Raw genomic sequence first — 13,423 nt, forward strand, 5'->3', positions numbered from 1 at the left:
ATGGGAAAAGCTGATGTGCTCTGTGCTGTGGTTGTCTACCAGAATCGAGGTGAGACGGGCAGCAGCTCAGTGCCTGAAGAACATCCTCGCAACTCAGTCAGGAGTCGACTTCTGGGAGCAACACAAAGGGAACAGAGACCCAATGCTGACTTACCTTAACCCATTCAGAACAGCCAAGAATAAGGTGGGTTTTAGATATTTGCACGTGTGTCTGCAAGTTACCTCACGGGAGCTCACAGCAAGCTCATGCATCTGATTACTGGCTGCCATCCATGGTCAGGTGGTTGCTGTGGCTGCCAAGGAGAGCACAGAGGCCAGAGGAAACCTGAAGAGCCAGGAGTTCTGGATTCCCCAGGCGGGCAGCCATAAGAGCTGGCTGAAGGCTCTGTGCACAGCGCTGCTGGACAGCGGAGGGGTCAAGTGTGAGGCTCTGCTTTTGTCCCGACCACTCTGCCTGGTGAGTTATCCTAAGAGCTGTTTAGAAGTCGAATGGCTACATTACTCAGCCAGAATTCTGTATTTTTTTTAGAATAACAAACAAGAGGAGAAAGTAAATTGTTCTGTTTAATTTGTGTTTAATTAGTTAACATTTGTAGTCATATACTGAATGTCAGTACAGCCTACTCCACCTTATTCCTTCTGTGTCTCTGTGTCATTATTCTCTCCATGTTTAGGTGTGGGTGGACTGCTGTCAGAGGTTACTGCCTCTCATCATTCACTCCATTCTTCTGGATGACTCCGATGGGTCGTTTAGGGACTTGCTCTCCTCCCACATTCAGGACTTTTTCAGCTTTTGTTGCAGAAGCGCTCAGGCCTCGAGTCGCTCCGCCACTCCTCTCACGTCTGACTCTGGTCAGTTTGAATCTGTGACAAATATTATTGATCCTGTTCCTTATATTTTGACAGTGGACGATAGATCGTATTTAGTGCTTGTTTGCTTTGAGATGAGGGTCTATGTTATTCTCTGCAGAGTCCGACACTGCGAGCCAGGGCGTGCACGATAAGACCTCTCTGCGTACCATGCTTGCAGTTATTGACTACCTCAGACACCAGCAGAGGCCACTGGAAGCTGACGGGTTTGTAGTCAGATATTATTCGATTGGACCTGCTCTTGTCTCTGCCCCAGTAAACCTGCCGTAGTATGAATGTAGAGCTTTGCCTTCTTGCAGTAAATCCTTTGGCACAGTGTGCGACTCAAACTTCTGGCTGGATCTGAACTACCTGGAGGTGGCCAAAGCCGCTCAGTCCTGCTCAGCTCACTTCACCGCCCTGCTGTACACCGAGATCTACGTGGACAAGATCAAAGCTAACATGGAAGAAAGTCGCAAGTATGCGGCGGCTTCATTTAAACAGTAACAGAAAAATAACTTTATCCAGCTTTTCATTTTTGATCCATTCATTTCCTGTAACTGCAGAACCAACTCCAGAGCAACGCGGAAAATAAATTTTGAAGAGAACAGCCAGACCTTCACGATCTCCAGCCTGACCGAGAAGAGCATAGAAGACACCAATATCAGTCTGCAGGTTGGTTCTTCGTGCTGCACACATAGTTACACAGGCTGCTTTGTTTTTTAAATGACAACATCAGGTCAAATCAATTTTATTTGTTTGGCTAAGAATATAAATTAAAGGTTCATGGAGCTTAACAGCCATAAAAATATGGGAGGAAAAAAAAGACAGCCTCTTTTGGCAACCAGGAAATGCACTGCCGTCGAAGTTGATCTTGCATTTTGATGTATCATCATTATCACGCATCAGCTATTTTATCTGTTTTTAAAAGACTATCTTGTTCTCCTCTCATTTTTGCATACTTAATAGGAGCTACTGATCGAGGTGTATCGCAGCATCGGGGAGCCGGATAGTCTGTATGGCTGTGGTGGCGAAACCATGACCAGCCCCCTGACGAGGTAGAAAATTTCAATTAGATCTTTCACATGGTCACTTATTCCTCATTAGGCTTCAGTCATTATCAGATCTGCTGATGCCGTTTTGCCACGTGAATTCACAGGATTCGCACCTACGAACACGAGGCTATGTGGGGAAGGGCCCTGACCTCCTACGACCTTCACTGTACCCTTCCCGAGGTCACTCGGCAAGTGGGCATCGTGGAGGTATGATTGAAATGATACTATGACGAACCACTTCCTCCAAAGAATGTTTTAGATTGAAACATTTTAGCTAATACATTCAGTGCACTGTAACACAGTTTCTTTAATCCTATGCCGACAGGGTCTGCAGAACTTCGGTCTAAGCAGCATCCTGGCCACCTACATGAGGGGTCTCGAGAGCGAAGGGGTCGAGTGGGGAGCTGAGCTGCGAGATCTTCGCTTTCAAGCAGCCTGGAGGAACACCCAGTGGGATTTTGAGCTGTCAGAAAGGTGAGGGAAGCATCTGCTGCATGAAACACAACTATAATCTCACAGTTAGAAGCTGATTATTTTTTTTCTCCAAATATGTCTTTCTGTTGCAGGAGTGAGAAATCCAATCCTGGTTTTCACGAATCTGTGTTTTGTGCCCTGCAAGCACTCAGGAATAAGGAGTTCTCCATATTTGATGAAACTCTGAAACAGGCCAGGTGCGGTGGACAAAATATGAAGTTTTACCCTCTGGTACAACAGCTTTATTTCTGCTTTATAACGCGTATGCATTTCTACAGGGGTGCCGAGGTGGAAGAGCTACGCAAAGGCAGTCTGGAGGCCGTGTCATCTCTGTATCCAGCCCTCAGGAACCTGCAGAGCGTCAGAGAGCTGGAGAGTGTTAAAGAGCTGTTCTCCAGGTGATTCAGGCAGAAGCATACCGCGCAGTCAGTAACACACGGGACGCCTCCTCTGGACTTATTCATGTTTAAACTCTTTTTTCTTTTCTTTTTTTTACATCAGACCCTTCTCAGACCTTATCCTGAGAGAAGTTTACAGCCAGTGGCGGCACCACTCTCAGCTCCTCGTTGACAGTGACTTTGCTTTAGTGGAACCCATCCTAGCTGTCCGCTCTGTAGCCCAGCACACCCTGTTGTCCAGGGTGGGAGAGCCCGACAGCAGCCAGTACCTCAGCTCTGTTCTCACTGACCATCTCATGGACTTGTGCCGGTTAGCTCGCAAGGCCGGAAACACGCAGGTAACATCCACAGATCCACAGGTGAAGGTTTGAAGCACTGTTTTCCTTTTATTTACCACGTGAATGTCATATGAAGGTTGCTTCTAACCTCTATCCAGCTGGCAGAGCGTGCAGTCTACCAGATGAAGCAGCATGCCGGCGGTGGAAGGACCTGGGCGTCGCTACCTGTGTCGTCGTGGCAACTGGAGGAGGCCCAGGTTTTCTGGGCAAAGGGAGAGCAGGGTCTGGCTCTGGGCCTGCTGAGGCAGATGATACACAGCCTAGAGAAAAAGGTCAGTTGGACACATAACGCTGTGTTGTAACTAATGCAAAACAGTAAGATTAGATAAGTTAAATCCAAATACCAAGATGGATTATTGAGCTGGTTTGATGTGTGTTGCACAGGTGGATTTAAATCCAGCGTTAGCACCAGTCTACACCGAGTGCCTCAGGCTGTGTGGTAACTGGCTGGCAGAAACCTGCCTGGAAAGTCCTGGAGTCATACTGGAGAAGTACCTGGAGAGGGTAAGAAGAAGCTTTTGGTATGAGCAGTCGAAGCTTTATTAAAAGATTAAAAGGACAGAATTGTGACGTTTACACACATGTGGAGTGTCCACAGTTCCTGGAATTAACAAAGTGGCTCCGGTTAAGAGTTATTTTCTGGTATTTCCTTTTCGTGTGAAGAAGAGCGACCAAAACAGGAATCTTAAAGGTCTCAAACGCGCTAAAATCCACACACACAGCAGCGATCGCCTAGAGAAATGAATGGTTTATTACCCGTCGGCCTGGCAGCATGCGGGCCTTCAAACGCACACACCCTCACATGAATAATTTATTTATGTCCAGACAAATTAGGAGCAGGCGACGACATAAATATTAAACGTCTGCAAGTTTACACTTTATGTCCTTTGGCTACGCCAGATTCATATAGACAAAATTAAATAATTCATGTGTGTGTCTGTGTGTGTTTTATACGTCTGAATCGGGTCACAGTTTTGTAGTGACATTTTTTTGTGCATCTGGTTAATCTTGTTTTACATTTTTTTAATGTTTGTGTTGATACCTGTAAATTTTGCCCTTTTTATGCTGATTTTTGCTTCCTCACGTGAGAACAGCCCTGTACTGTTGAATTAATAAAGGTCTCATCTGTGCTCAGGCAGTGGAGGTGATAGAGGGGGAATCGGGACTTCAGGACTCCAGGCTCCAGAACCAGCGGACTGAGGCGTTTTTATCTCTGGCCCGCTTCTCTGACGCTCAGTACCAGAGCATCGACAAATACATGAACTCGTCTGAGTTTGAGAACAAACAGGCCCTGCTGGAAAAGGCCAAGGAGGAAGTGGGCTTGATAAAGGAGCATAAAGTGACCTCCAACAGGTTTATTTGCACATTTACAGCTCGATGTATTGCATTTAAGCTGAGGTCCAGTTACAACCAAAGAAAAAGTGAAGGCCTGTTTCCAGCCTGTCTTTGTCCAACTTCACAGGTACACAATAAAAGTGCAAAGAGAGCTGGAGCTGGATGAAAAAGCCCTGTCCAACCTGCAGACGGACAGAAAGCGCTTTCTGTGTAAGGCTGTGGAGAATTACATCCAGTGTCTGGAGCAGGGTGAGGAGCACGACACCTGGGTCTTCCGGCTGGCTTCCCTCTGGCTGGAAAATGCTGACATTAAAGATGTAAATGAGATGATGAAGGTCAGTAAAACGTTCACATACCTGCACTGAATCTTACAAATATAATCATCTGAAGAAGCTTTTTGTTTCTGTCTTATACAGAAAGGGGTGAAACAGATCCCGTCCTACAAGTTTCTGCCTCTCATGTATCAGCTGGCCGCCCGCATGGGAACCAAGATGGCAACTGGCATGGCGGAGGATACGGGATTCCACGATGTCCTCAATGAGGTAACGCGGCTCTTTTATTCATTATTGTGAGTGTAAACCGCATTATATAAAAGGTTTGCTGCAGCCACATCCAGCTTATTATTTGTACTCCTCCCTCCTCATAGCTGATATGCCGAGCATCTCTGCAGCACCCTCACCACACGCTCTTTATCATCTTCGCCCTGGTCAATGCCAACAAAGACGAAAACTTTTGCAGGTCCCGGCAGTCTAAGAGTGCTACGCGACAGCTCTCGCAGTTTGATCTGGTGAGTGTGATGTTTCCATCCGTTTTACACGATTCTCTCCATCATGCGGAGCTTAAATATGACACGTCGTTTGTCATGGTGTTTGCATTAAACGAGGACAGCGCTGTTGCGTTTTGAAACTTTGGGTGTGTTAAATGTTGTAACATGACAAAAAAAGAAGCACCTGGTGTGTTTGTTTGTTTTTAAAAATTGTTTACATGTTCTCCCTCATTCAGGAGCGTTCGGATGTCGCTCGGAAGATCATCGCCACCATCAGGAAGAAGCGAGCCGAGATGATCCGAGGGATCGAGCGCCTGTGCGATGCCTACATCACCCTGGCTTACATGGATGCCAGCAGACACAAAACAGAGAAGAGTGAGTTATGCTTTATTCACTCGCTGGCACCGTGTTAGGAGTGGGTTGAGTCATCTTTTTGGATCAGAGCTGCTTTAATTCTTCGTGGCACAGATTCAGCAAGGCGCTGGAAAGATTTTGCTCCATGATGTGAATCTTTGGTTTCACCAAATGCCAAAGGTGTGAGTACAGTGAACTCATTGTCATGTTTAAGAAACCAGTTTGAGATTATTTGAGCTTTGTGCCGTGGTGCCTTATCCTGCTGGGAGCAGCCGTTAGAGGATCAGTACACTGTGGTCATGAAGGGATGAAGACTTTTCTGCTCATAGTTGCTCAGGTCCACTCAGCTGTTGCTAGTAGACCTAACATTCTACAGTTACTCACGACCTCTGAATGTGTATATATGTTATGGTTGTGTGCATTAAATGTCCGCTGCTTAGACATCCTTTGTGTCCTTGTTTGGTTTCAGAGGCTATCCCCATCCCCGCTGATCAGCCTATCATGCAAATTAGAGACCTTGAGGAGGTCACCATACCCACAATGGAAATTAAGGTAAAATACAACTTAAAAACATACAGAGAGAGAGAACTTTGCTGCTTTCAGAGAGTTTATGTAAAGTTTTGTTATTTAAGTGTTACTGGGGTGATCCATGTTTAGTGTATAGTGTCATTTTTTAATTGGTTTGGTTGAATTATTTGTCTCATATTTATCGTGTAAACAGGTGGATCCGTCCGGTGGTTATGAAAACCTGGTGACTGTCAGGTCCTTCATGCCACACTATCACCTGGCCGGAGGAGTCAACCTGCCCAAGATCATCGACTGCGTCGGCTCTGATGGCAAAAGCAGGAGACAGCTGGTCAAAGTAAGCGTGCGTGCGTTTGTGTGTGTCTTACGTGTGCTTTTGACGTCGGGTTTTTTTGTCTTTCAACAAATCTCTTCTCGTGTGCCATTATAGTCTGGCCAGCCCTGACGGGAAGGTGCTCACAATTTAAACTTGAGTTTTTTTCCATTTGGCTTTGGCTATTGCTAATAATTAATGTTTTTGTACCAGGACAATCAGGCTTTCACTCCTTTCTAATGAAAACATTCTTTAGCAGGCTGTGTGTTTGTGTGTGAGAGCATGCTTGTGTTTGCTGACACATTTGACAGACAATTAAAGGCTAATGATTTACCACTTGGGAGAGTCGTGGTGAAACTTAATAGTTTTGTATCTGTGTGCTTGTTTTGCATTAATATTAAACTCACAACAGTCAGCAGCATTAAACGGCCTGGGAGTTTGACTCAGCAGCTTCCAAAATAAGATGAAAGTGAAAAAAAAAACCAGGAGAGTTGAAACTGTGTGTTTGATTGGGTGGTGGAAAAAAAAGCTCTACAGCGTAGCATCGCTATATTTTGCATGGTAGTGTTGTATCGATTGACTGATTCAGAGCAAGCAAACACCTCAGTCGCACGAGTAAAAATAGGTCAGCAGCCACTCGCCTAGCTTGGGAGTCAATGCACCTACTGCTCCGATTACCACTGGGACCACTGTTACCTTCACCCTCCACAACTTCTCGAGCTCTTCTCTGAGCCCTTGGTACTTCTCCAGCTTCTTGTGTTCCTTCTTCCTGATGTTGCTGTCATTCACTATACCTCCATCTATCACTACGGACGTCTTCCTCTGCTTGTCTACCACCACTATGTCCAGTTGGTTAGCCACCACCAATTTGCCCGTCTATAAATGGAAGTCCCACAGGATCTTAGCTCGGTCATTCTCCATCACCCTTGGGGGCGTCTCCCATTTTGACCTCGGGACTTCCAGGTTATACTTGGCACAGATGTTCCTGTACACTATGCCGGCCACTTGGTTATGGTGTTCCATGTATGCCTTGCCTGCTAGCATCTTACACCCTGCTGTTATGTGCTGGATTGTCTCAGGGACATCTTTACACAGCCAGCACCTGGGGTCTTGTCTGGTGTGATAGACCCCAGCCTCTATGGATCTTGTGCTCAGAGCTTGTTCCTGTGCTGCCATGATTTGTGCCTCTGTGCTGTCTTTCAGTTCAGCTTTGTCCAGCCACTGGTGGGATTTCTGGATGCTCTCCACTTCCTCTATCTGCTGGTGGTACATAACATGCAGGGGCCTGTCCTTCCATGATTGCTCCTCCTCTTGCTCCTCTTTCTTGTGTTTCTGCTGCCTGAGGTATTCACAGGTGTTGATAGCTTGGATCTTGTTCTTCCCACTCAGCTGACTCCTCAGGACTTGCCTTACTCTCTGGTTGCTGTTCCTGTTTGTTTCTGTTTGCCTGTAGGATTCCCAGGTACTTGTAGCTGTCCTCAATGTCAGCGATGTTGCCTTTTGGCAGTTCTGACTACTTTCCCTCTCTTCGTTACCATCCGACTACACTTCTCCAATCCGAATGACATTCCAATGTCGTTGCTGTAAATCCTGGTTGTGTGGATCAGTGAATCAATGTCTCGTTCACTCCTAGCATACAGCTTGATGTCATCCATGTAGAGGAGGTGGCTCACAATTCCTCCATTCCACTTTCATTCGGTATCTATAGCCAGTCTATCTATATATACATATATAGAGAGGATATTGGATTGACTGCAGTCACTCTCAGAGAGATCTTTGAAGGTTTGTAAATAGCTGCTGTCTAATTTATAAATGCAGACAGATTGCCAACATGTTGCCATCAGTCTGAATGAGTCTTTGTCAATGACATCAACTCGAGGAGACGCGACCCAACTTGGCCACCAGCTGGTTGTATTGTGGTTATTTTCCTATAGGTTGCACATTTCTCGTAAATGTGAATTCTCTCTGTGTAGACCGCAACAGATATGCGATTTTCGATGGTTTTTCACAGTTATTTACTGTATTACCAAAAACAGATTGCATGTAATTGCCAACTTGACCCAATTCAGTCACAGACAGCAGCAGACTCTGACAGCCGACTGACTCTGTCTTACAGCAGGTTTCATTGGCAGGTTCCATATGTGTGAAAGTCTCATTTTACAGCAAAAAAGTAACTGTGAGATAACTTTATCTTATTGAATTCAACAGATATGGACAAAGTTTTACTCTGAGGACATAATTTGTGGTTGAAAAGAGGTGATAACTTTCATATATCATGTGATATCATTGTGTTGTGGGTTGTGTGGTGATTCCCACTCAAAGAAATTCTCCTCCCCATGTACATTTCAGTACAATATTGTGTTTCCTTTAAAAAAATCTTGATTTAACTTACAGTACTTCTACACCTTTTTCCCATCATTCAGAAAATTCAAAATGCACAAATATTTTCTACTACTTTTTACCAGATATTTCCCACCTCACTAGATTCATGTCACATGTAGACATTAAATCACAGGTGTCGAACTCCAGGCCTCGAGTGTCGGTGTCCTGCATGTTTTAGATGTGTCCTTGATTCAACACGGCTGATTTAAATGGCTAAATGACCTCCTCAGCATGTCTTGAAGTTCTCCAGGGAGCTGGTAATGAACTGATCATTTGATTCAGGTGTGTTGACCCAGAGTGAGATCTAAAACCTGCAGGACACCGGCCCTGGAGGCCTGGAGTTCGACACCCCTGCATTAAATTGCATTAAATTTCAAAGTAGTTCCTCCAAAGTTGTCTTGCCTGAAACTCAGAGGAACTATCAACCGAAGAATTCAGCCATTAACAAATGAATGACTGCAAACGTCTTAAAACTCCCAGTGTCCTACAGAACTCAGTCTGTCTGTTCTTGTTTTGCTTCAATGGCTGTGAAGCAGTTTGAGCCCTCACACGTGATACTGGGCTGTACAAATACACTGAACTGCACTAAAATAAAGGATCGTTGTGATGATTTTGGTCACCTCACCTGTGAGTGATTTTAGTGTTTTAATGCAAACAGGGTCAGGACGACCTGCGACAGGACGCAGTGATGCAGCAGGTCTTCGGCATGTGCTCCATGCTGCTGCAGCGCAATACAGACACTCGCAAGAGGAAGCTCAACATCAGACGATACAAGGTTCCCCGATAGACGCACATCTGTGGCACTGCTTCACATTTGCTTTCATCTCTTTTTCCCTTCGTTGCTTAAAAGAAAATCTGTCATATACTTGATTCCAGGTGGTGCCTTTCTCACAGCGCAGTGGCGTGTTAGAGTGGTGCTCTGGGACGGTGCCCATCGGGGAGTTTCTGGTGGAGCCCAATAAAGGAGCTCACAAACGCTTCCGACCCCAAGATTGGGCCAACCTAGCCTGCCGGAGGAAGATGATGGTATGGCGGTACTGACAGGAAAACACTTTTGCAACATGGCAACACATGCTTGCTATGGGTTCAGAATTCACAGCTGTAGTTTTTGTTGGGCTGTCACTGCAGGACGCTCAGAGACTTGCATTCGACGAGAAGATGCAGGCCTACAACGAGGTGTGCACGAAGTTCAGGCCGGTCTTTAGGTATTTCTGCATGGAACGGTTCCTGGATCCCGCAGTGTGGATGGAGAAGCGGCTGGCTTACACTCGCAGTGTGGCCACCTCCTCTATAGGTACACCGTCTCACAGAGTAAAGCTCATTATGTACTGTAAATACAAGATGCCACAAACCGAAGGGCGACATAATTGATGTGACTTGAAACTAAAGTGTTGGTGTTGATTATTATTAGGTGATTGATGGATCCTGGTTTGCTTTGTACATAAAACACCACCTTTCACCTCAGCGTGTCAACATTTTGTTCTCAGTTGAAGTCCAGAGTTGAAAGAAAACTTTTATCAGTCATGACACAGAATTAAAAAATATACATTTGCAGCAACGAGATTTCATATTATCTCCAAACAACAATCCAGTAATTGTAAAAACAAACCTTCTGTTTTCTGTTTTGTGTCCACAGTCGGCTACATCGTGGGTCTGGGTGACAGACACATCCAGAACATACTGATCGACGAACAGACTGCAGAACTCGTGCACATCGATTTAGGTATTCTTACACCAAGAAGGTCACGCTCAGTGTTGGGGAGTAAGGAATACATGTACCGCCGTTACGTATTTAAAATACAAAATATGAGTAACTGTATTCCGTTACAGTTACCGTTTAAAAAGGTGGTATTTAGAATACAGTTACTTTGTTGAAATAAATAGATTACATGGCGGTACTTCCCTGTTTCATATTGTGGCGGGTCAGGCCTGTTTGGGTTTTGTTTGACAGCTACGTGCTGTTGTTCCAGGTGGCAGCGTTACGGTTGCCATGGTTACAGGGTGACGCTCTCTCTCTGAGTGTTTCCTGGGTGAGAGAGGCCTTTTTGTTGTTGTGCTAAGCTAATAGGCAGAATGCTACAGGTATAGCTCTAAAGAATGTAGCATCATAGGCAGTGTAGTCCGTGCTGCAGGGAGAATGGACTGCTGTACCCCTTATGTGTCTGTGAGCGAGGGAGGGAGAAAAAGGAAAAGTACGAGCTGTCATCGAGCAAAAACGGGAGCTGGAAGCATGTAAATATAATAATAACCACTGCAGCCAAGAAGAGAGCCTGACGAGCCCAGTTGTAAGTAAGCTATTAAGACTCGACTGTACACCGTGTTCGTGTTTTCCTCCAAAAACAATAAGTTCCGTTGGAGCTGCCTTTCAATGCCTCTCTCTGTCTCTGGCTAGCAAAGTTGACCCAGACAACAAAGTAAAGCTAGTTTTCGGCTACGAGCCCGACAACGTATTAGCCAGAGGTCCCTTTACGGTTCGGAGCCGCGGACCTTCAGTAACAGTAATAAATCACACAGCAATAGTACATTCACGTAGTTGTAAACAGCATGATAATATATTAAGTAATCCAAAGTATTCAGAATACGTTACTCTCATTGAGTAACGTAACGGAATACGTTACAGAATACATTTTGGGGCATGTAATCTGTATTCTGTAATGGAATACATTTTAAAAGTAGCCTTCCCAACACTGGTCACGCTTTGTTTCAGAAAATGTTTTTTTTTCCTCCAGTGTGGATGCCCCTTTTTCTTCACTGTGTGTGTTTTTGTTGTTGATGTTTTAAAGGTGTGGCCTTTGAGCAAGGCAAGATCCTCCCCACCCCTGAGACTGTCCCCTTCAGACTCTCCAGAGACATTGTGGACGGTATGGGCATCACTGGAGTGGAAGGAGTTTTCAGGAGGTTAGCTCACGATTATGCTCAGATGTTGCTCTTATTTGTCAGCAGTGGTCTGGGACCTTCAAGCCCTTTTATACTCATACATGGAAAACTGGAAGTAAAGACTCTGTGACAGAACACGGCAGGCATCCATGAGATGACAAATCTGAATCAGACATGAAAATATAAACTGAAGTGGAGGTGGGTTGCAAAGTGGCTTGCAGTAAAAATCGAGGTAAAAACAAAGTGCACCCCCTGTCAATTCTGAGGTTTTACAGGACATAATAAAAAAATTATCTGATCCTTTTATTGTATGAGTAGCCAATCACCATTGATTGATGAGTTTCCTTCACAATTAATTAACTTTTATAAATTTAAATGGCATATTACATTGTGTCATTAAACAAACTTCCTCATTAATCTTTTCTCAGACCACAGATTAAGATTCATGTTGGGAAATCTGTTGCAATTTCGACATTTTAAACATTCAGCACTATAAATAATCTGAACCCTGCTTTCCCTTTCAGATGCTGTGAGAAAACCATGGAGGTGATGAGAAGTTCTCAAGAAGCTTTGTTGACTATTGTGGAGGTAAAATCATGGGACAGTTTACACAGAGCTCTAAATATTATGTTTTATTCCGTAACTTCATATTAAGGAGTGCTTTTGTACATTTCTGTGTCTTTGTGCGTTTCCAATAGGTGCTGCTGTATGACCCTTTGTTTGACTGGACCATGAACCCCCTGAAAGCTTTTTACCTGCAGCATGACGAGCAGCAGGAGCTTAACGCAACGCTAAGCTCCACTATGGGGGGAGATGACATAGACAACAGCCGTAAATCCAGGTAATCAAGGAGAGAAGTGTCAGAATTGGAGCTGGCGAGGTTTTGTGTATGTGTTCAGTCTCTTCCCCTCATATTCTTTCCAGCAGTGACAGTCAGAGCTTCAACAAGGTGGCGGAGCGGGTGCTGCTGCGGCTGCAGGAGAAGCTCAAGGGAGTGGAAGAGGGAACGGTGCTCAGCGTGGGAGGACAGGTCAACCTGCTCATCCAGCAAGCCATGGACCCCAAAAACCTTAGCAGACTTTTCCCAGGATGGCAGGCCTGGGTGTAGACTGGAAAAAAGTGATATCAGGGAAAAAGTGCAAAAAAAAGTTTATTTTGGTTGAAAAAAGAGAGGTGGGAATTTTCATTCCTTTTTGTACGACTCTAATAAAACTGACTCAACAGATCAACATTAGGAATGAAGCCAAATCACAAAAATTATTAAAAAGACCAAATAACTTTGTGTGTGTGTTTGGAAGGCTGACATGTTTGCTGTGCATGTTTTATGTTTCACCCAGATGAATGTGAATGTTGCTAAGTGACTGTATGAATATGAAGTACCATTTAAAGCCTTCTCCAGGCGTCATTTCATGTCTGTTCTTTATTATCAGGTAAAATGTTTTTGTTCTTTTCCTGTGCATTAAATATAAGGCTGCTTTGTCAAATGAGTACTGTATCATTAAATAAATAAAAAAGCAGTCAATCCAAAAGCATGCTGGCCTGATTAATGCATTTCATTTTCACATTAAAATATCCTCTCCATATTTTCTTGTCGCTGAAACACACTGTGTCTACCTGCCCATACGTCATGTTTTCAGTACCTTTCCACTGCACACTCGGCGTAGCAGTACTCACTCACTGCTCTGACACTTAAGCAGATAACACCTGTGTCATGTTTAGACTCGCCAACTCGTCATTGTCTTTGCTGTGTGCTCAGG

General features: G+C 44.7%; 1 protein-coding gene across 2 annotated transcripts in view; it reads left to right on the top strand.

Moving 5' to 3' along the window:
- Nucleotides 1–13,190, top strand: part of atm (ATM serine/threonine kinase) — a 41,527-nt gene extending 28,337 nt beyond the window's left edge. For both annotated transcript variants that reach the window (XM_087850881.1, XM_006799839.3), the window contains exons 35-63: nucleotides 43–184; nucleotides 281–457; nucleotides 675–852; nucleotides 971–1,076; nucleotides 1,170–1,328; nucleotides 1,416–1,524; nucleotides 1,819–1,907; nucleotides 2,009–2,111; nucleotides 2,230–2,378; nucleotides 2,471–2,575; nucleotides 2,657–2,776; nucleotides 2,880–3,114; nucleotides 3,213–3,386; nucleotides 3,499–3,618; nucleotides 4,250–4,467; nucleotides 4,577–4,784; nucleotides 4,866–4,991; nucleotides 5,096–5,236; nucleotides 5,452–5,590; nucleotides 6,039–6,121; nucleotides 6,291–6,431; nucleotides 9,448–9,564; nucleotides 9,666–9,815; nucleotides 9,918–10,083; nucleotides 10,426–10,512; nucleotides 11,573–11,687; nucleotides 12,191–12,254; nucleotides 12,365–12,507; nucleotides 12,591–13,190. In XM_087850881.1, the coding sequence (XP_087707007.1) occupies nucleotides 43–184; nucleotides 281–457; nucleotides 675–852; nucleotides 971–1,076; nucleotides 1,170–1,328; nucleotides 1,416–1,524; nucleotides 1,819–1,907; nucleotides 2,009–2,111; nucleotides 2,230–2,378; nucleotides 2,471–2,575; nucleotides 2,657–2,776; nucleotides 2,880–3,114; nucleotides 3,213–3,386; nucleotides 3,499–3,618; nucleotides 4,250–4,467; nucleotides 4,577–4,784; nucleotides 4,866–4,991; nucleotides 5,096–5,236; nucleotides 5,452–5,590; nucleotides 6,039–6,121; nucleotides 6,291–6,431; nucleotides 9,448–9,564; nucleotides 9,666–9,815; nucleotides 9,918–10,083; nucleotides 10,426–10,512; nucleotides 11,573–11,687; nucleotides 12,191–12,254; nucleotides 12,365–12,507; nucleotides 12,591–12,774 (4,048 nt within the window). In that variant the 3' untranslated portion in view covers nucleotides 12,775–13,190. The remainder of the gene's footprint in view (nucleotides 1–42; nucleotides 185–280; nucleotides 458–674; nucleotides 853–970; nucleotides 1,077–1,169; nucleotides 1,329–1,415; nucleotides 1,525–1,818; nucleotides 1,908–2,008; nucleotides 2,112–2,229; nucleotides 2,379–2,470; nucleotides 2,576–2,656; nucleotides 2,777–2,879; nucleotides 3,115–3,212; nucleotides 3,387–3,498; nucleotides 3,619–4,249; nucleotides 4,468–4,576; nucleotides 4,785–4,865; nucleotides 4,992–5,095; nucleotides 5,237–5,451; nucleotides 5,591–6,038; nucleotides 6,122–6,290; nucleotides 6,432–9,447; nucleotides 9,565–9,665; nucleotides 9,816–9,917; nucleotides 10,084–10,425; nucleotides 10,513–11,572; nucleotides 11,688–12,190; nucleotides 12,255–12,364; nucleotides 12,508–12,590) is intronic.
- Nucleotides 13,191–13,423: the final 233 nt, after the last annotated feature.

The sequence above is a fragment of the Neolamprologus brichardi genome, chromosome 14 (assembly GCF_056152115.1).
Source record: "Neolamprologus brichardi isolate AB-2024 chromosome 14, ASM5615211v1, whole genome shotgun sequence".
NCBI lineage: Eukaryota > Metazoa > Chordata > Actinopteri > Cichliformes > Cichlidae > Neolamprologus > Neolamprologus brichardi.